Genomic DNA, 21,242 nt, shown 5'->3' on the forward strand with positions numbered 1-21,242 from the left:
TTTAAGGAACAGCAGTCAACCCTCAGTTAGTGTTAATATAATTAATAATTCTTTAGTTAGCGTTAATCATTAAATAACCAGGGGAAAAAAAACCGAATCATACGTACATACGTACGTACGAACGATCGTTAGTGATGATAATAGTGCATTATTTATAATAAAACCTATGCAAAATTACTTATGTGAATTATATAGATTTAAAAATACATAATTTGGCAGTGTTGCATTAATCTAAACATTGGGTTTTCAATTTAAAACAAACTTTAACGACAAAATATCAAAAAAAAAACAAAAAGATTTAGACAATTTTAGAAATTATCTCACAATTTTCATATACATATATATATATGTATTGGTATTCATTCGTTTCGTTTTAACTCGTTGAAGGCTGACTGCGGAAAAAACTGTTCAAATACAAATTATTTATACAATCACTGTACAAAAATCAATGGAAAAATAATAGGAAATGATAATAAACGTATTATTATCAATATATTATATATATATTTAAATGTCAACAACACTATATAAAAGGGGACAACTATTAACTTTGCAAGTGTGTTTATACATACATACATATATATGAAGTCGTCGTTCATTATTCTTTTTTTTTTTTAATATTTAAAATTAACATTACTATTATTTAAACATTAAAATTTTGCTTGAATAGTTTGTATTTAATTTGTATCGTAAGTTGGCATGTACTTGTGGGTTTTTAAAATATTGCAGTTTCAATTTGAAGCCACTGGTTAATTGAACGAAAATTGTTTTGATACATTTCAGTTGCACTCTTACAAAAAAAAAATGCACCCGAAAGGAAGATATCTCTCATACGAGAGAGACCGACCGCTCTCATACGTCGTACGCGTCCTCAAAACATTTATTTACTTCTTATTAACTTATCAATTATGAACTAATAAAAAAAGCCACTATCTCTGGAACATTCCACAGCTAAAAATAAAAACCGAAAAAAAAGCGTAACCTAAATCCAAGCGCAAACTAAGATACACTTTTTGCATATTTGTAAATATATATATATATCGGTTTACGGGAAGAGCGCTGATGAAAAGAACGTCAACCGAGTGAGAGCCGATCGAAAAATGGAATGAACAGACGGCATCGTAGCGAAAACACTTCACCGATAAACAACAAAAAAAAAAAAAAAAACAGATCGGTCTATGAATGAACATACCGAAAAGATGCAAAACGTGTGTGTATGTATATGTGTGAACAAAATATGTATACGAGGTATCGGCAGAGCTACACGTCATTAATCTCGGGATCGACGAAATCAAATACATACACAGCGAAGGTTATCCTCAAATATGAAAAAAAAAAAAAAAAACTAGACTCGAAAGATCTCAAGTTAAGCGGAGAGAATACAAATATATGCCATACATATGTATGCAGCTTGCGTACAAAAAGCTTTAGGGGCAACGCGTTCATTTCAAGCATCACCTTAAATAACTTAATCATATAATAGGTACGCAATACTTAATTACGCAAATTAATTAAATATGATAATCAATACGTGAATAACTTATAATATAAATAAAGACAAAAAAAATTAATAATAATAATAATAACAACAATTAGTAAGTTGGTGAGACTTACGGGGTTGAATTGTGAGAAACATTAAAGACTTTCCTAAATGTTACATAAACACACATACATACATACGTACGTATGTATGTTTATAAATATGATATTATATAAATTAAAACAAAGCAATGTGATCTTGTCATAAATGTGTACACAAATATGTTGTACTACTACAGTGAGACGAATATTTAAAATACAGAGATATCACGTTAAGCGGCTATGAGCAAATGGTGAAAATATACTTATCAAAAGAACGAGAAAACGAAAACAAACAAACAAAAAAAAAAGGGAAAATATGCCAAATGCAGAATTCAAAAAAAAAAAAAAATACATATAATATAGATATATGACAGTCCCCCTTCTATAAAACACGTATAAATTTTTAATAAAAATGAATCGTTTGACCGCCACTTAAATTCAATTAAATCACAAGATTTATTCGGAGATCTATCAAAATGCACCTTCTTAACCCCCCAAAAATACTACAACAGCAAAGTATCGACAACGATTGGTGACAATTCATTATTATTTTTACGTTGTACTTGAATTAAAATTATTATTTTGGTTTTTTCGATCGTTCTTTTCAAAATTGATTGTACACGTATGTGTATTAGATTTACACACATGATTTTTTAATAAAAACATATCCATAATAATACCACATATACTTTTTTCACTTAGTTGCGGGGCCAGAAACACATTTGTGCATACAAATACATATGAAAACTTAATTGTTTTGGGTTAATAGAATTCCTTTTTTTTTTTTTACATAATTTTGTTATTTCAGCTTACAGCCCTTAGATGTTTGTAGAACACTCAGATTGAATCCAGTTTGACCATTTATTTCTCTTTCTGAAACACAAATATTACAAAGATATTAACTAACGATCGTTAAACAGCACTAATTATTAAACAGAATTCTTACACAAAGGTGACACGTCCATAATAGCTATTTATTTTAATATAACACATTGGCTTTTCAAAATGACCTATTGATTTTCATATTTTAAATGTAATTCGACGTTTAAATGATTTTTTATGATTGCTATAGTGCAGTCTCGACAGCTATCTATACACTTTTTTGAAATTATTGTATTTTTGCAACCAAATCATTTGATAAAATATTTATCAAGCATACATATATAATTTTATCTATATATATATAAAATTGAATGTCTGTCTTTGTGTCTCGTATAGGCTCCTAAACGACTGCACCGATTACGATGGAACTTTCAGGATTTGTTGTATGAATGTACAGGAAGATTACTGTCAAAAAAAATCGCCCGAAAACGGGAAAATCGGGAATGTGTCATTGCAACGCAATAATTTCAAATGTGTTCGCTGGCTGCGTTTTTCCGACAAGTGGGAACGGGAATTGCATTCGTTATTGTGGCATTGCAACGCATGCCGGGTTCAGCTAGATTTTTATAAACAATAATATTCTATTTTTGAATATACATTTGTTCATATTAAACAAAATTAAAGAAATTTGTAAATTCCTAAAATATAAAATATATTTGTTTGAATTTTTTTTTCTTTGTTCATTTATGTATATAAATTATTTTTAATTTTTTTAGAAATAATCAAAATATTTACTTATAATAAATCTGAAATATTATTTCACTATTCGTTTATGTAAAAGTCATTATCTAATATAAAAACTAATTTTATAAAAAAAATATTTTTTAATTTTAGTAAAACAACTTTTTGAAGTCAAATCTGGCCTGGTATTAAAAAAAATAATGGTACGAACACACTCAAAAAGTGCGGCACGGAAAGCGTTCGTAGACTCCATCTTATTATTTCGAAAAGTTTCTCCTACATTTCTTCAAATATGAGTAACACCGTTATCAATCACTGTCAAATGGGTCCCCTTTGCAACATCAACTCTCGTTAAATGACCTCTCCATTTCTATACTTGTCGGCTTGGTACTAGGAGTATATTAAAAATGTTGAATTAATTGAAATGAAGTAAATAAATAATATATACATACATACATACATATGCATGTAGCTATAATAAACATAAAACTATTATAATTATTCAAAATTAATGACAAATTATATTCAAGTATAGAAACAGAGAGTTCATTTAACGAGAATTGGTGAAACCAAGCCCACCACTGTCAAACATATGTCAATACAAAGATAAAATATCAACGAAAACACTCAAAGGGGTGAAGTTTGAGAAGGGACGCGACGGCACAGACTTGGCGTACCATTTTTTTTCTCAAATTATATATAAAAAAACCACGTGCCCCATACCTCTGTGTATATTAACCCCCCCATACCAATATGAATATTCCTGATGGAATATAAAATGATAAAATAAAAACAAAACTGTTTTCGTAACCCAGTTTTACAAAATTGTAACGTGGGAACATGGGAGAGTATCCACTGTCTAAGTGCATTCGTGGGGGAACAATAGAGAACCCATATTAATCTAACGGGGCTCAGTAAGTGCCTGAACAAAGGATACGCTGGGGTTCTCACAGAATGGGGCGATTGCGGGTAGACCTACGTGCCTAGATAATAGACACGCCAACAGATCGGGGATTCTACGCTGGGCAACTTGTCCTTTATAAGGAGGCACACACTGTAGATTAGTTTATTCTGGGGTGAGCGGTGGTTACGTGTGGACCTGAATAGTTGAACAGTGAAGCGACTTTGGCCTTTCATTTGGATCATGAACCCACCCCTACGCAACAATATGCTAAGATCCGAAAAGAAGTTTTGAAATACTCTGGGTAAAACCTAGAGCTGTTCGTGTAGTTTAAAAGTTTGTTAACCTGCGATGTCTCAATGAGAGAGAGAGAGTATCCACTGTCTAAGTGCATTCGTAGGTGAACAATAGAGACCTCGCATTAGGTACTTACTGAGACTAAGTAAGTACCCGAACAAAGGATACGCCAGAATTATCATACACCTGGGCGAGTGCGAGCGACTCGCCACGGTGGACTAAGTGCCTAGACAATAGATAGATCAGGGAAGCTATCCTGTCAAATTTTGGACCGGCCCTACCGCACTGCAAGGTCTGCTACCCCCCAAGTTCCGCCACTGTATCCCGTGCAACTTGTCCTTTATAAGAAGGAATTCCCGCTGGATACGCCGGAATTCTCATAGACCTGGGCGAGTGCGTGCGAAAACAATAGACCTTTACGTGCAATACATACATAAATGGATCGGGGAAGCTATACTGGGCAACTTGTCCTTTATAAGGATTAACACACGGTAAATATAATAGATCATTCTGGAGTGAACTTACTCTGAAGCGACTTTAGCCTTTCATTTGGATCCTGAACCCACCCCTACGCAACAATATCATGGACAAATCACCTCATCATTCTGACAACACAATATGCGAACATTCATTCGACAAAATAACAATCAATGCATGAAAATTACGAGATTACATCATTCACGACCAACACTAAAATGATAATAATACAAATAGAGATGACAGTATTATCTCCCAGCTATAAACGTGCGTTTAATACAACTGGTGATATATACTCACCTTATAAGTAGATTCCACCAACGACACGCTTCGATTACTGTGAAACAAAAACCAAACGTCGATAAACACATCCGTACGTAGCTTCAAATATACATATGTACATATTTGTATAAATAAATGAAAATGAATATACATCAGATACCATATCTTGATGTGCCGGTGGATTGGGTGTGGTGGGCGCAGCCGGAGTGGTCCCGGCGGCGGCACGACCCATCTTATCACAATACTCCGCTAATATGTCGCGAAAATTACCCCAACACTTCTCCGGCACCGTGATCGCCGTGCGAAATTTGTTTTTAACCTGCGGATCGAACGACATCAAACACTGCATGTCAATGTTGGGAAAGCAGAAGCGATATAAGTAACGTCCGAATACATATATATATATATATATGTATATTGGCGAACGGCAGTGTCGCACGTTGCGATCATTGAACATCACTCACCTCGCTCACACGCATATAGATGCCGCGATGATTCTGACCAATATCGAAATAAAAAATCTTGTTGTCTACTCGCAACAGTCGCCCCTCGGGTAGTTCTCCTTTGAAACTGAAACACCGAAAGCGACAGTATATAATAGACGATACTCGAAAGGGAAAGCGTGCATACAATGAGACTTTTGTAGAATCGAACAAACCCTCCATCGTCGGTCCCAAAATCTTCTAATAAGTCCGTGAGGGCATCTCGGAACTCGATCATTCCCTGAGCCGGGATTGCTACTTGCGTTCGCTGCCCTCCTCGTGGTATAGTTTGAGAAACCTGAAATCCGTGAAAAACACCACGACTTAACAACCCTCTCAATTTTGATACAGATCTAAGATGAATCTAAGCTTCGTACTCTTACACGTAAAAATCTTCCCCTAGAATTCTCTTTAAGATCCAAATAATATCGTCTGTTATCTTTTAGCATCATTTCAGATTTTAATTTACCATCTTCGGGTACGCTATCTGGATTCGGAGGACCTAAACAATTCCAAATTATATATAAATAGAAGATCAAAAAAAAAAAAAAAAAAAAACAATGAGAAAAATTGAATATCATATATTTTACTGTCACAAATCAATACACACTCGCCATTACAGATTTGCTCCAATGCGACGGGTGTACGTTAATGAAATACATAAACAATCAGAAATCAGAAATACAGTAATACATACATATACAATCAGAATATATAGAATATAACAATTAATCAGAAATAATAATCATAGTGACATCTATGGATTTCAGATTACTGTGTATAATTAATACAAATTATACACAGGCAGATTTTTGTGACAACAGGATTAGATTTAATACCAATTTTCAGGAACCGTTTCAGCAATGATCAGATAAAATTGGCAAACTCTGATAGAGAAACGATCGATTTGGAGTCACAAAACCCCCAAATCTAACCAGCAGTGGCGAGGACACGAACCTATGACCTCAGTGATGCTAAATATATACGCTATCACTAAGCCAAACTGCAAACAAAAATATCGCTATTCTGTATGTGTGTCTGTCTGTCTGTCTGAGATAACGCTCGACGTACTATAATAGGTAGGTGTTTTTTATATTAAACAATTAAATATAAATATATTTAAAAGGTATTTGAAAAAAAAATCGACCGCGTGGGGATCGAAAACATGACCGACACATTTCTTCTAATTTTTTTTATTTAATAACTTAATATGCCAACACCCATGCGATGATATATCATTGGGTACAAAACTAGTATATACATATACATATATTAGCCAGCAGTATGGCTCAGTGGTGGTGTTTATGTTTAGCGCCAAGAGGTTGCCGGGTTCGATTCCGTGCTAATCTCTAATACTGTGACTCCCGAGTCGATCGTTTCTCATCAGAGTTTGCCAATTTATCTGACATCATTGTTGAAACGGTTCCTCCATCAAATTGGCCAAAATCATCCTACCCCAGAGAAATGTTACAATGATAGAAGTGGCTTTAGGCGTTATATTGTTGTCAAGTGAGGATTGTCCACAGACATTCCTAAATAATTTTACCATCAATCGTATTTGATTCTTGGTGCTTGATGTATGTATGTCCGATAAAAATTTCTCTGTTTGTTTATATTACTCGCAAGATGGGCAAGTGCATCGTTAAAAATTGCACAATGCATTCAAAAACACGCAATAAACAACATGGGATACATTTTTATAAGTAAATTGATCATTTAATTCACACATTATTCAATTAACATAGTAGTTTGACAGTTTGTATAGTGTCGTTATGGAAAGTGTGCACGTATTAGTTTCTGGCACGGGTTATTTGTTCGAGAAGCCACTTCTATTATTATTACATTTCTCGGTCACAAATATCTGAATTTGATATATGTACAATATGTAAAAATGAATGTACAAGTCTAAGTCCATAGATGTCTCTATGATTAATTCATCAATTAATTAATTGTTATTTTCGGGTTCTTCAGCTTTTCGAAATACACCAATGTATGTAATAAAAATGCTGCAATGTTTGTAATTTGTCTAGAAAGACGCATTGGGGTCTACCCGTTAGGCTTTCCTGGTATATATCTATGTAAAATAAAATAAAATAAAAATAAGGCACTAACCGAGTGATGAATAGTAATCACTAAAAGAAGACAGATGATCACGGAACTCTGCTGCTGTGGACAGAGCCAAGAAAACCTGACTACGTCTACCGTCAGCACCAATCTATAAATGCATAAAATATATTAAAAAAAAAAGCATCATAAAAATAATATTTAAATTAAATTAAATCGTAAACTACCTCAGCAACTTTGATGAATCGACCTCGTCGATTTTGTTTTACATCGAGATAAAAACGTTTAGATTGAATTTGGAGCATTTTAGTAGCTAATTCTTGCTCTTGTTGTTGTTGACCTAAAAAAATCATTCCACAATTAAACCATTTCATTGAAAAACATGACTGAAATTGAATATAAATGATATATTTACCAGAGTCAAAGTTATTGCTATTTGACTCCATTCCTTGGCCATGGTATTCTGCAAAAATTAATTAAAAAAAACATCAAATGATGCAATAAGTCGACTGTTATTGCTTAATTATACGCAAGCATAACATTAACACTAACTTATAAAATAAATATTTAATATCGAAAAGTCTACAGAGATGAAGAACTGAGAGATAATTCAAAGATATTAAAAAAAAAATATATATATATATATATATATATATATATATATATATATATATATATATATATATATACATATTCATGTGTATATTCTTAAAACAATAATATCAATTTTGATTATACATAGGTCAGAGCGTGTTTCAAGACCAGAATTAATAATAAAAATCGCTAGAATCCGATAATTACATCAGCTCTTTGACTCGCTCAAATGTAATTGCTCTAGATTATTTGGTTCACCGTCAAATTTAGATAACACACTGTATGTGTTGTTATACGTAGTCGTACGTACACATATCAATTTTCTGCTGAATTGCGAAGAATTTTGCTATCCGAAAGAAAAACAAAGGATATTTTAAACCGAGCCTAGAGCAGGTTTGTATATTACGAATACGATTTGCATAGCCACGATTTAAATTTCGTTTCTATTGTAAACAACTTTGAATATGATACGTTGATAAGTTGTGAGTGGAAATTTTTTTATTTGATTTTCTCAATTACTCCAATATATGGATATAGTTTTGTCTCATGAATTTGGCCCTTATGGTATCCACAACTTAATAAGTAATATATTGAGTACAATTTACATACATTATTTCTATTGCATAAAAGCCAGCAGTGTGGCTCGGTGTTTGAGTTCATGTTTAGCACTGAGAGGTTACCGGGTTCGATCCCGTGCTAATACTGCTAGTCAGACTCGGATATTTGTGACTCCAAGTCGATCGTTTCCTATCAGAGTTTGACAATTTATATGATTTCATTGTTGAAACGGTTCCTCCATCAAATTGGCAAAAATCATCCTACCCGCTATGTCACAAATATCTGAATTTGATTCAAGTACAATATATGTAAATGTAAATCAAGTACAAGTCTATGTAAATCCATAGAGGTTAGCGGGTTCGATCCTGTGCTAATCTTTAATACTGCTGGTCAGACATGGATATCCGTGACTCCAAGTCGATCGTTTCCTATCAGAGTTTGCCAATTTATCTGATTTCATTGTTGAAACGGTTTCTCCATCAAATTGGCAAATGCTGCAATGTTTGTAATTATTTGTCTAAGAAAGCGCATTGGGGTCTAGCGGTTAGGCCTTCCTGGTATACATATATGTAAAATAAAATAAAAAACCATTCATGAAATTGCACAAGTCGAAAAATTACCAATGAATTTCGGTCTATTGGGTAAAACTGTATCCATACAATTGGTGTATATTATCATATCCACGATTTAATCTAATTAGCCTTTGAAATGGTTTCACACAAAAATGGTATTATTGTATTTATATATATGTACTTCGATTCCTTTCTATAGCTTATATAAAAACGCTAGACGAATATACCTTTTCTCGGAAACTTCATTATATACATAAAAAAATGATGTTCTTTCAAACTTTGTAAAGAAAGATTGATATGACAACATCGTTATATTGAATTTGATTATTCGCACACTGCGAAAACGAATAAAAACTATGCTTGTGCTTTCTTATCAATGTTTCAATTCATTGATGTTTTGAATCAAAGGTTGACCTATTTTTTTATAGTTTTTAATAATGGTCTTTTAATAAATCTAATCTTCAATTCGCATTCACAGATAAAATCATACGAACCCAGACTTACTACATGAAATTCATAAACTTAACCCTCACATTTGACATTCCAAGCTTCATAAATCTTCTTTGTACAATATAAAAACATTATCGAATGTTTCGCCCAATGGATCTAACGCTCAAAAGCAATTTTATACCATCTCAAACTTCATACATATTCTTGCACAATATAAAAGTAGATTTAATAACGATAAACATAAGCATATCGATGCATATGACAGATTTAATTCAACCACAAGATACACAAGTATGTATGTAGAATAAAATATGAAAGAGATAAAAATATCCATTGTATTTTTTAATTACTTTTTGACAAAAACGAAACTCATGTATTCAGTATGAAAGACAATCGACAAAGACACTTCATTATGGAAATAAATATTTTAAAACAAAGATTTCTTTGTACTGTTCTACATTTTTAAAAACATACTTTTAGTTTAATCGTCTACATCCGTTCACCACTCACTGCTGGATGAAGGCTTCTCCAAAATGCTTCCATTGGATTCCATTTTGTGCAACTCTCATCCATTTCAACCGTCCTTTCATTCCAGCACTCCTTTTACCCATTGTTCTAGCCTATTATCATTGCAAGATTATATCGACTTCCTTTGTCATACTTTTCACCCACACATTCCTATTCCTATCTTTCTTTATTATACCAAACATACAGTGTACCATATTTTAAGTGCATTTGATTTTGTGCAGCATTTGACGTTCAAAATCTACATAAGTTTCATATACATACGTCATCATTATCAAAATACATCAATTGAAGATCTTTTTCTTCATATAGTGGTATTTTTTTTGTGTTCCATTCACACAGATGCACTCCATCCTAATTTCATGTTTCCCCAATTCCTCTTCCTTACTACCGGATGTCTATAATTCGTTCTAGATATGTATAATTACTAACTACTATTGTTTAATCTTGTTATGAAATGCAATCAGGAATGCTTCAGTTTCTTTGTATTAAATTGCACAAATATGGAACAAAGATACATATGTTCATACTATAAATTTTGACAAAGACGATGCTAAAATTATACATAGAAATTGAGGTTATCGTAATTTACATGTTGGCCTACTTAATTAAATGGTTTAATATTAAAAAAATCAATTCCTTCTGAATATTTTTAGTATTCGATTATGGTTTTATTTTCATATTTGTATGGCAAAACGCGACTGTTTAACCCTTTCAATGCAGAATCCATAGACTTGTCGGCGTTCTGCCGACAAGTCCATGGACCTGAAGAACATTGTGCATTGTACATTGTGCATGTATAAAATAAAGAAGAATACTACCTGCTAAGCCTTTCCAGGTTGTATAATCTGTGCAATTGCTTTGTCTAAGTTTATAAAGACTCATTTGTATCGGAATTTCTGAATTTACAACCACATCAGACATATTTTTAAAGACATATTTTTAAATACTTCAATTATTTAAAACCAGGACATTGTTCCTAAAGACATATTTTTAAATACTTCAATTATTTAAAACGAAGATTAAAGAATCACGGACGTATGTCCTAAAATTCTACTAAATGATTAACAAACATTGTAAGGTTTCAACATCTGACTAATTTCCCAATATTTTTATAGACAGACATCATTTTGTCTCAGACTTCATTTGTATTATATAAAAAAGTTCTATTACATAAAAAAGTTAATCAGTTCGAATGGTCACCTTAGTCTAAACACACATTTACAAAACTCAAAATCCCTGATAGTAGTTATCTAGGGTTCGTTTGGATTAATTACAATTGTTGTACTTGCTTTCTATTGGATTTCTAAATAATTATATTTGGAAATCTATAGCATCAATAGAAATGACTTCAGCACTTAAAGGATCAACTACAATTTATATACGTGCTTTCTATTGAATATTTAAATAATTCACATTGAAAAAGTGGGCAAAGTTGACTTTTGCACAAATAGTTGAAATTGCACAAATATGGAACAAAGATATATACGTTCATACTATAAATTTTGACAAAGGTGATGTTCAAATCGTACATAGAGACTGACGATATGGCAATTTACAAGTTGGCCTACTTATTTTCGCGGTTTAATATAAAAAAAAAAATCAATTCCTTATGAATATTTTCGTTTTTATTATATCTGTATGGTGAATGTGACCGTTTCAAGCTACAATTCAACGTTTGTATTTGAAATGCGATTCGTTCTAATCGAGCGATTCCCATTCATATGGCGAGCGACATTTAACGTCAAATCGAAGTTTATCGTTAAATTGATCGCAGGGCAGATTCCTACCGGAATCTGGCTAGAATCCGACTGGAGAAATAAAAATAAAATAAAGTAAAAATCATCAGACTGTGCCACGGTTCGAAATGGAAAACGTGGCGCGCTCGTTCGGGCGGAAACAAGTGAACGCATATTATATTCCGCGACGAGCAAGAAAAAAAAAAGTGAATAAATATGAATTAGATCGAACGGGCAGAGAGCAGGGCGGGCAACCGCACGGCGCCTTTCAAATATGTTTCGCACGTTTGACACCATTTTAATTAGGCGAGGTTATATGGTGGTCGGAAGAGGTGTCCCCGGCGGAGCGAAATCCATAGACAAGAGCGAGTTTGACGTTTGGCGCGGACGGGGGAGGGGAGCGGGGTGGCGGGGTGGCGGGGTGGGGGGGTGAGGCTGGGCTAGGTGAGGCGAGGGCTGTCAGGCGAGAACAAAGGAAGTGTCGGCGAGGGCGGCGGCCGGTCGGAGGAGGCCGCGGGGCGGGGGCGGGGGCGGGGGAGGGGGAGGGGGGCGGGGGGCAGGGCTGGGGCTCGGAGGTGGTGGTCGGCGGTACTGACTCTGTGCGTTTAGGCCGTCCTCGTGGCTGCCGCGGTCCGACATGTCTGGTGCGGAGCGGTAGGCCGCGAGCCGCGAGCCGCAAGCCGCAAGCCGCAAGCCGCCGGCCGACTGGCAGACGGGTAGTCGTAGGCGAGGCGAGGCGAGGCGAGGCGAGTCGAGACGAGACGAGACGAGGCGAGCGGGCCGGAGCGGGGCGGGGCGGGGCGGGCGAGAGCGGGTGCGCGGGGTCCGTCGGCGGGTGTCCTCTCGGGGGCCCGATAGAGAGGGCGGATGTCCGCGACTTGTCGAGGGGCGGCGGGGTAGTGAGGGGTGGAGGCGGTGAGGCGGTGGCGGTGGCCCAGCCGCAGCCGCTGCAGCCGCCGACCCGCAACGCCGCCGACACACACACACACACACCCACACACACGCCACACACCACACTGACCCCCCACTCTGTCTCTCTTTCTGCTTTTACCGGTGCCCCCCCTTCTTCAATCTGTCGTCGATATTCTACCTAGCCCCATTTTCTTAAAACTTATCATGATTTATTCAATTGCTAGGCGAATTTTTCATTCGAACTTCATGACCTGTGACCTATGTAGGGCTAACGCAAGGGGACATATGTACTTTGGCGGCTCGATTCTGAACAAAATCAAGACGAGGGCATGTTAATAATAATAATAATAATAGCTTTTATTCCAGACGATGAGGAGAATAGTGCAATCCCCAACGCCCATATAAATAATATATAGATAATAAAAAAATAGTAAAAAAACAATAAATAAATAAATACATAAGTAAATATATAAATATTACTGATAATAATAATAATTATAATAAATAAATAATAATAATTTTATGTCTATTCAAGGCGGTCGGTGTAGCAGTTCCATCCATCGAACATACAATGAAGAATGCAAATGAGAAGATGCAGCAGCAAGAAGACAATTAGGCGATAAAAATATACGAAGACGTAGAGAGGCCGCTCTCATCCTGAGAATGGTTTCAAAATGAGGCACATGCCCTTCTACAAACATTTGCGACGCGCTACAGCTCCTAGGTAACCCGAAAAGAGCACGGTAACAGTTGTTGTATTGTACTTTTATCTTCCTCACCGTCTCCCGCTTGTATCTGGTCCATAATTCACCAGTATAGAGGCTAGTACAAAAGGACATAAATAATTGTCTCTTAACCTCTACACTGGAGTGGAATGATTGAGATGGTGCAAAAAGCATTTCTTCGCTTCGGATGCGATGCATCCGCTCTGAAATCGCCAGACAAATTGAACGACAGATTAACGGACGGCTGCTTTAAATGCAATTCTCATCTTCTCGAATGATAGATTGCACATCAGATGACGGGTAACCTTTCGATGTGCACAGATGCAATTATTAAAATGGTAATTATTAAAATTGAGCTGGATCTTTCAGGCGAGTTTAATAAGGCAAGATTCGATAAGTTCCGAATCTTCGCCAGAAAGATCCAACTCAATTTTAATAATTGCATCTGTGCACATCGAAAGGTTACTCGTCATCTGATGTGCAATCTATCGTTCGAGAAAACGAGAATTACGTTTAAAGCTGCCGTTCTGTTAATCTGGCGATTTTAGAGCGGATGCACCAAACCCCTTCGCTTCCTATATGGGGCCGTCGACGGTAAACGGACTACTAGTCATATGTGAACTAATCACAGGACAACCGGTCGCTCTAGATTGGTCACACATGATCACCCATCACACTAAAACCGGTCACACCCTAAAACTGGTCACACCCTATAAACGGTCACGAGAAAACTGGTTGACCGATTTTAGGGTTTGACCAATTTTAGGGTGTGACCAGTTTTAGTGTGACGGGTGATCACGTTTGAAAGGGTCGAAAAACAGCCCTGTAGAAGAACTGATGAGCAGCTCTCTGAAAGGAACGAAGACCAACCACTGGAAAGGATCGAAACGCAGCCCTGTAGATGAACTGATGAAGACCCCTTTAGAAAAATTAATGAGCAGCATCCTACAACGTCTGAAGAACAGACCCCTGAAAGTACTGAAGAACAGTTTTCTGAAAAAGAAAATGAGGAAGAAAGTAAAGGTAAAAATGATACTGTAATGGCTCCCAATGATTATATGGATTTAGCATTGCGGCCAGAGCATATACATACCTGAAAAAATTATTCTTTCTTTTTAATAAATAAACCGTGCTATACGTAAAAAAAAAATATTGTTTTAAAAAAAATACTACTTCCGGTTTACGAATTCTGATCAAAACCCTACCAGCTCTAAGTTAATACATAAAGGATAGAAATATAAATTTTCAGCTTAATACGTTCAGGGGTGTGGACAGAGTAGTGGGCACAACATTTTCGACCTTTCTAAGAGAAAAAAATCCCACTTCCGGTTTATAAAATATAATAATTTTTTTTATTTTCATCAAATTGATACAAGAATTATACTTGAATTTTTTTGTGACGAACACACATGTTTAAGGGGTCGAAAAAAATAGTGGAAGAAAAATCGAACAAGAGTAAACTGCTACTTCCGGTTGACGGATGCTAACTAAATTGTATAATTAACTTGGTATTAAACTTAAACTTCTAGATATGAAATTTCAGTTCAATAAACCAAAAGGTTTCTAAAAAAAACATAAAAAACTTCGATTCTCTAGAGTAAAAGTACTGCTTCCGGTTCAGATAGAAATATTTAAAAAATATGAGGTTATAAAAATTATTATTTGTATTATATTTAAAAAAAATTCAGTCCGATTCAGTTAGTGGTTTGGGAGATAATTGAATTCAAAAACTTAAAAAAAGAGGACACCTATAAGGCGAGGTACCATTTCCGGTCAACTTAAAAATTTGAAAAAAATTTACGTCGTGTCGATAAGAATTTCAGTAACCGATACTAAGTTTCAGTTCGATAGGACTAACGGTGTTAAAAATATCCCCAAAACACACACCCACACAGACACACACACACACACACACACACACACACACATTTTTTCTAGATCATGAAAACGTGATCAGTGATCGATTCTGAGTTCGAATCAGTCAAAATCTCGAGTTCGAATTTTTGCATGATTACAAAACTTCATCTATTGTTACTACGTACATAGATAAAGTAATAAAAGTAGAGTATACATAGAGAAACCGAACATATGTAGTATAGAAATATCTATGAATCAAATTTTAATTGTTATAAAGGACTCCGACACAGGTTGATATTTTCAGAAAAAAGCAAATCCATTTATTGTTATGTATGTAAAATATTTCCACAAGCTAAAACTAAATTATTAACAGGATTTAACGATTGGAAAAACATAACACGTAGTTTAAAAGAACACGAATCTTCGCCAGCTCATTTCAAATTGATGTTAACTTTCCAAAAACGGTTATCAATTAATGAGCGTATAGATATAAACTTAGAAAAAAAAACAGAACGGAGATATTGGCACCCGAGTTTTTTATCTTTATTTGTTTTGATCTGTTTTTGATCTGAATTTTAAGAAAATTTCTAACGCTTCCTTTAAGCAATGCAAGTGGCGAACGTTCGTTTTCAGTCTTAAAACGAGTTAAAAATAGTTTAAGAAATTCGTTAAATCAAAACAATTTAAATAATTTATTGATGATGTTTATTGAAAGTGATGTGGTGCATTTATTAGATTGTGATAACATAATAGATAAATTTGCGAGATCAAAAGCTCGAAAAACACCAATTTAAAATGTTTTCCTTTTTTTCTTGATTGTTTGTATAAGTTTGTAAATAGATGTTTGTTTATATAAATGTATAATATATAATTTTTTGTTTGTATAAGTTTGTAAATAGATTTATATTATTTAATAAACAATTGTAAATACAAAATAACACACGTTTTTTTATAATGTAACTACCTAAAATTCACAATTGAAAAAAAAAGTCACTTTTAGTTGGCTGCGAAAAGGTCTATTTGGAGCAGAATACGCCAGCCCCGGTCGTCTATATATTCTCTATATAATTTGAAAATACACAACACTGTCCACGTTTTTCGACATTTCAACATACTACGTATTCTTAAATTTTCAATCACAATATGACAATTTTATAATTTTTTTTTTTTTATTAATCACATAATGAACAAAGTCGATATCTAATATATAATTTTGAAAGAGACTTTGTAAGTATTGTTAGTTGGATAATGGTTGAGAACTTCGAAAACATGTCAAAATTTCCATGGGGACATGGGGACGGGGTGAAGGCCCGAGGGGCACCGGGGGCAAAGGCCCGGGGGGTGCCGGGAGCATTCACCGGAGGGGAACTTCGTAAATAAATCAGTTTCTATGACGATTCGATTCAAATAAATTTAATAAAAAAACAAATGAATATTTACTATTAGATTCGCCATGCTTAAGCTGTTTATATTAAAATACTGAACGAAGCCGGGTAAAACAACTAGCATTTGATAAAATTAAAATATGTCAAACCTATGTCAAAATAAAACAAATAAATATGTATATCACCGAAAACACTCCAGGGGGTGATTTTGGTCTGGTAATTTGATCATGCATGCTTAAGTTTTTTTTATATGTGCAAAACTATCTAAAAATTAATTTTTGAGCGTAAAACGCGAGCCTCGCTACTAAACGAGTACCCATTTTTTTAAACACAAGTGCTTGCATTGCCGTCTCGAGCACTCGAAGCACGAAGACAAAAGTCGTCCCGCTTACATCTTTTTAAAAAATATTTTGCTTTTTATTTAATGGCATTTCATTGAGACTCTAACAAAACATTGTATAAATTCTAACGGAAAACGAGTCTCCTCGAATACATTTTTTTTATATTGTATGTATTTATCTCGCATTATCTAGATTTTTTTGAGCCCAAATTTTTTTCGCACTCGAGCTCCCGTCTGGAGAAAGCCGACCCTACCTGTACTCGTTTTTAAAACAAACAATACTTTTCAATAGATAAAGCTTTAAAGGAAGCCGGTAAAAACAGGTTTATTTGTATTCATAATTCGTCAAGCAACGTTCATATATATGTACATTCATATATATTATTTTTATATCATTAAAATATGCGATATTTAAAGTTGTTTTTTTTGCTTGACTTGCCTGATTTGAAATCAACTAAGCCCGAAATCGTCAAAATAAAAACCCATTTAATATAGCCGGAGGACAGATCAAACTCGTGTAAGCTGACTGTATTTCGCAAACTAAATTTTCATAATTTTCAACGCGTGTAATGAAAATGATGAACATATGTTACATATGGTTCGGTGATTATTCCCCAAAAAGTGATCTCGCACTAAAATCTCGATCACGGAATATCTGGCACATAAAAACTCTGTCAATCGAAAACTGCGAACGCGAAATATTGAACTAATGAGAACTCGAGTACCAGATATTCCATATTCGCGATTTTTGTAGCAACGATTGTCGTACACGCGATCGCAATTTGCGCAATAATCTGTTTACCGTTATATGTACGTGCTGAAAACAGTTAGTATAATATTTAAATTCAAAATTTAATTGAACAATAATAACAATTTTAATTAATATACGTAACTGCAGGACGTATCCGACTCAAAATATCAACTGATAATAAAAAATTACAGTCCACGTTCTGCAAAGAGTACTTATTTTTTTGATTTTTAAATGCTTTTTATTATTACTAAATTATGTTCACAATATATCTTATATCTATTTTAATAGCTACTGATCTACTGATCATTTTATATTTAATAATTTTAATTTAATTTTGTTAGTAATTATAGTATTATATTATTCGCATGTATAACATAATAGGAAAAAAGCTCAAAAACCTATTTACAGAGAGTTCTTATTTAATATTTCTCATAATAATGCAAAAAACCGTTTTCTGAAATTTAAATTATTCAGACCAAAACTAAAATTAATACATATTCTTTTAAATATAATGTACATTTATATTATTTTTTTCGAAACCACAATTCTTATACCGTTAAAATATATTTTCGATTTCGAATATAGAAATTTTAAACGAAATATTTAGCCGAAACGATAGCCGCAAAAACTGAACTTAAAATGCACATAAACGATGATTGGCAATTGAATATAATAATTGATATATCATATGTATCTCTTTCGGTTTCAACTGACTATAACACTGAGCAACAAAAAAAATTACCAGAGCGGAGACTAACCAATCTTTACTAAGTTTGACCCACTGAATTCGAATATGATAATGATTTTTGTTGTTTGGGATGTCAAGAGAGATGGCAAGTCAGCCACTTACGCGCGTAAGTGGCGGACTCTCGCTTGCCGTCCCGCTTGCACTAACGCTTTTAGTGTACGCTCACGGAAACTGAACGAAAGTCTTTCTTAGAAATTACCGCTCGAGCTAATACGTTTAGATAAAAATAAAAAATATGGAGATAGAAAACCAATCCTTATGAACGTGGTGAAATAAAAAAACCGACCAAACAAATGCAAAATAGCACAGAGAAAAAATCCGAAAAATATATATATATATTTTTGACTTTTAAAATTGGCTAGAAAATTAATTATAAGTATTTTAAAACAATAAAAATCACAATCAATAAAAAAAACATCTGACTATTGATTTCAATACTCACTTTGAGCCCAGCAATACTAGATTTTGAATTAAAGACCGCAAAAGCCAAAAATCTGTAAAAAGTGCGCATTTTTTTAAACTCTCATATCTCGTAAAGGAGATCCAAACAACAAAAATCATTATCATATTCGAATTCAGTGGGTCAAACTTAGTAAAGATTGGTTAGTCTCTGCTCTGGTAACTCAAAACGTGATTTTTTGTTGCTCAGTGTAATTAATATATCATATGTATTTCTACCAGTTACTAATAAAGAGTTATCATTAAGGTCCGAACGCACTAGGCGAAATTGCACTGCTGCGACGCTACGCCACACGTCAAAGTTGATAGGCAACTCTGGCACGCGGTGTCTCGCCACTCGTAGTGCGTTCTATCTTATACAATTTCATACAAATAATATTTGGCTGCGTAGCGTCACAGCAACGCACTGTCTCATAGTGCGGTTAGACCTTTAGCCCGCCTTTACACGTGCAGCGTGGATTAGACCGACAGCGGTGCCTGCGCCGGGTACTGAGCTCAGTGTTGTCTTGGTGGATATACATTGTTTCACACGTCCCGGATGAATCCACAAAAATTACTAATGTAGCGCCATCGGAGCCGTCGACACCAACAATATTACTTACAATTTTTCGTATCCAGTTCCCAAATAACCACCTCAGGTTGCTATATGGGAACTGAATACGGAAAATATTGTAAGTAATATAATATTGTTGGTGTAGACGGCCCCTTCCGCTTTATGTCGACCACAAACACAGTTGGTATAAATCACCAATAGATAAGTTGGTATTCCTACTTTCACCCGGAGAATGGTTTCTGTTAATCCCGAACGCGGCAATATCTCAGTTATTCTTTTGGCGCAGACCTCTCCCAATCTTCCTTCATCCACGGGCACCTTTTATGAAGGGCCTTCGTCCATCCATCATCAAAACAACACCAGCTTCCTTGACGAAAAATCTCGTCAACAGCTGGACCTCGTCGTCAATGACAAGCCGACTCCAGACCACGAGAGAGGAGAGTCGAGACCCTCGAAAGACGAGGCCGGGAAGGATTGGAAATCTGACTCTCGGAGACCTCGCGAAAGGCCTCGTCACCCTCTAAAATCAGGTCAGTACGATCATTTATCAACGCGCCAACGGGCTAACATTATCCCTCTATGACGTCATGAACAATTGGACATTACAATGACGTTTCAAAGGGTATGACGTAGGGCTCGCTTTGACATCATCCTAGAGAGCCAGAAACTTTTATATTGATGCCCAACTTCCTAAGCGTTATAAAATGAATAATACAAAATGAAATTAGTCCAATTTTTCATAAGCTTTTTATTTCATTCGACATATCGGCAACAATAATGCAGGAAATAAATTTTACAATCTGACACTAGATGAGTTATCGTTTGGATTTTATCTGAAGTCAATAACATACTGTTTCAATTTACGTATTCTTTATAACTCTTTAGTCCCAGTGGAGTAACCCACTCCTTACAAATTAGTTCAGAGGAAATTTCGTCGATATTTATATATGAGAGAGTTTAGGTACTACCCCTACTTTATCCCAGTACATTTGTACTAGAAACTTTGGGTTATGTAACCATATCTTTCAGAAGGAATAGCCAATTGATATCTCACCAGGGGCGTCATTTCAACTTTTCCCAGAGGAGACAACGTTTTTGACCAGTAACGAATGACTTTTTAGGGGGGGGGGGTGTATTATATTAAAAAATGAGAGTATATGAATAATATAATAACTATTTCTTTTAATTATATATTTTTATCAATAAAATTAATAGTATAATAATTTTAAAGGATAAAAAAGTCTTACAAATATCTTTCAAAGCAAGACAAACAACAAAACAAAATATATTTGGGATTTAGCATTTTTTTTTCTGGGAAAAACCGACGTGTACCTAACAGTGCTCTAAAGAATTTCAATATTCTATTTTTGTTGGTTTAGTATTTTAATTCAAATTCATAATAGTACATTAAAAAACGTGGATAGTCA

General features: G+C 34.6%; 1 protein-coding gene across 8 annotated transcripts; it reads right to left on the bottom strand.

The window, feature by feature from the left end:
* Positions 1 to 616: 616 nt before the first annotated feature.
* Positions 617 to 13,181, bottom strand: Pur-alpha (Purine-rich binding protein-alpha). Of its 8 annotated transcripts, none has more exons than XM_077440979.1 (10): positions 12,682 to 13,140; positions 8,063 to 8,110; positions 7,875 to 7,987; positions 7,696 to 7,798; positions 5,967 to 6,085; positions 5,760 to 5,881; positions 5,566 to 5,671; positions 5,253 to 5,444; positions 5,120 to 5,156; positions 617 to 2,454 (listed from the first exon to the last, which is right to left on the bottom strand). In XM_077440979.1, the coding sequence occupies exons 1-9, from the start codon at positions 12,722 to 12,724 to the stop codon at positions 5,154 to 5,156; spliced, it is 849 nt and encodes a 282-aa protein (XP_077297105.1). In that variant the 5' UTR covers positions 12,725 to 13,140; the 3' UTR covers positions 617 to 2,454; positions 5,120 to 5,153. The 8 variants fall into 8 exon arrangements, with proteins under 8 accessions (XP_077297105.1, XP_077297107.1, XP_077297111.1 ...); XM_077440981.1 differs by having other exon boundaries at positions 1,657 to 2,454; positions 5,262 to 5,444; positions 12,682 to 13,122; XM_077440985.1 differs by having other exon boundaries at positions 1,793 to 2,454; positions 5,262 to 5,420; positions 12,682 to 13,181.
* Between the last annotated feature and the right edge of the window lie 8,061 nt (positions 13,182 to 21,242).

Source organism: Arctopsyche grandis, chromosome 11 (assembly GCF_051622035.1).
Source record: "Arctopsyche grandis isolate Sample6627 chromosome 11, ASM5162203v2, whole genome shotgun sequence".
Classification (NCBI taxonomy): Eukaryota; Metazoa; Arthropoda; class Insecta; order Trichoptera; family Hydropsychidae; genus Arctopsyche; species Arctopsyche grandis.

Bases quoted from the DNA above. Each gene is read 5' to 3' on its own strand.
- Pur-alpha (XM_077440978.1), bottom strand. From the start codon at position 12,724: ATGTCGGACCGCGGCAGCCACGAGGACGGCCTAAACGCACAGA. The intron at 7,988-8,062 runs GTAAATATATCA...TGATTTTTTTAG, and splicing joins TAGCAATAACTTTGACTCTG to GTCAACAACAACAAGAGCAA. The intron at 5,672-5,759 runs GTTTGTTCGATT...TCGGTGTTTCAG, and splicing joins TTTGGGACCGACGATGGAGG to TTTCAAAGGAGAACTACCCG.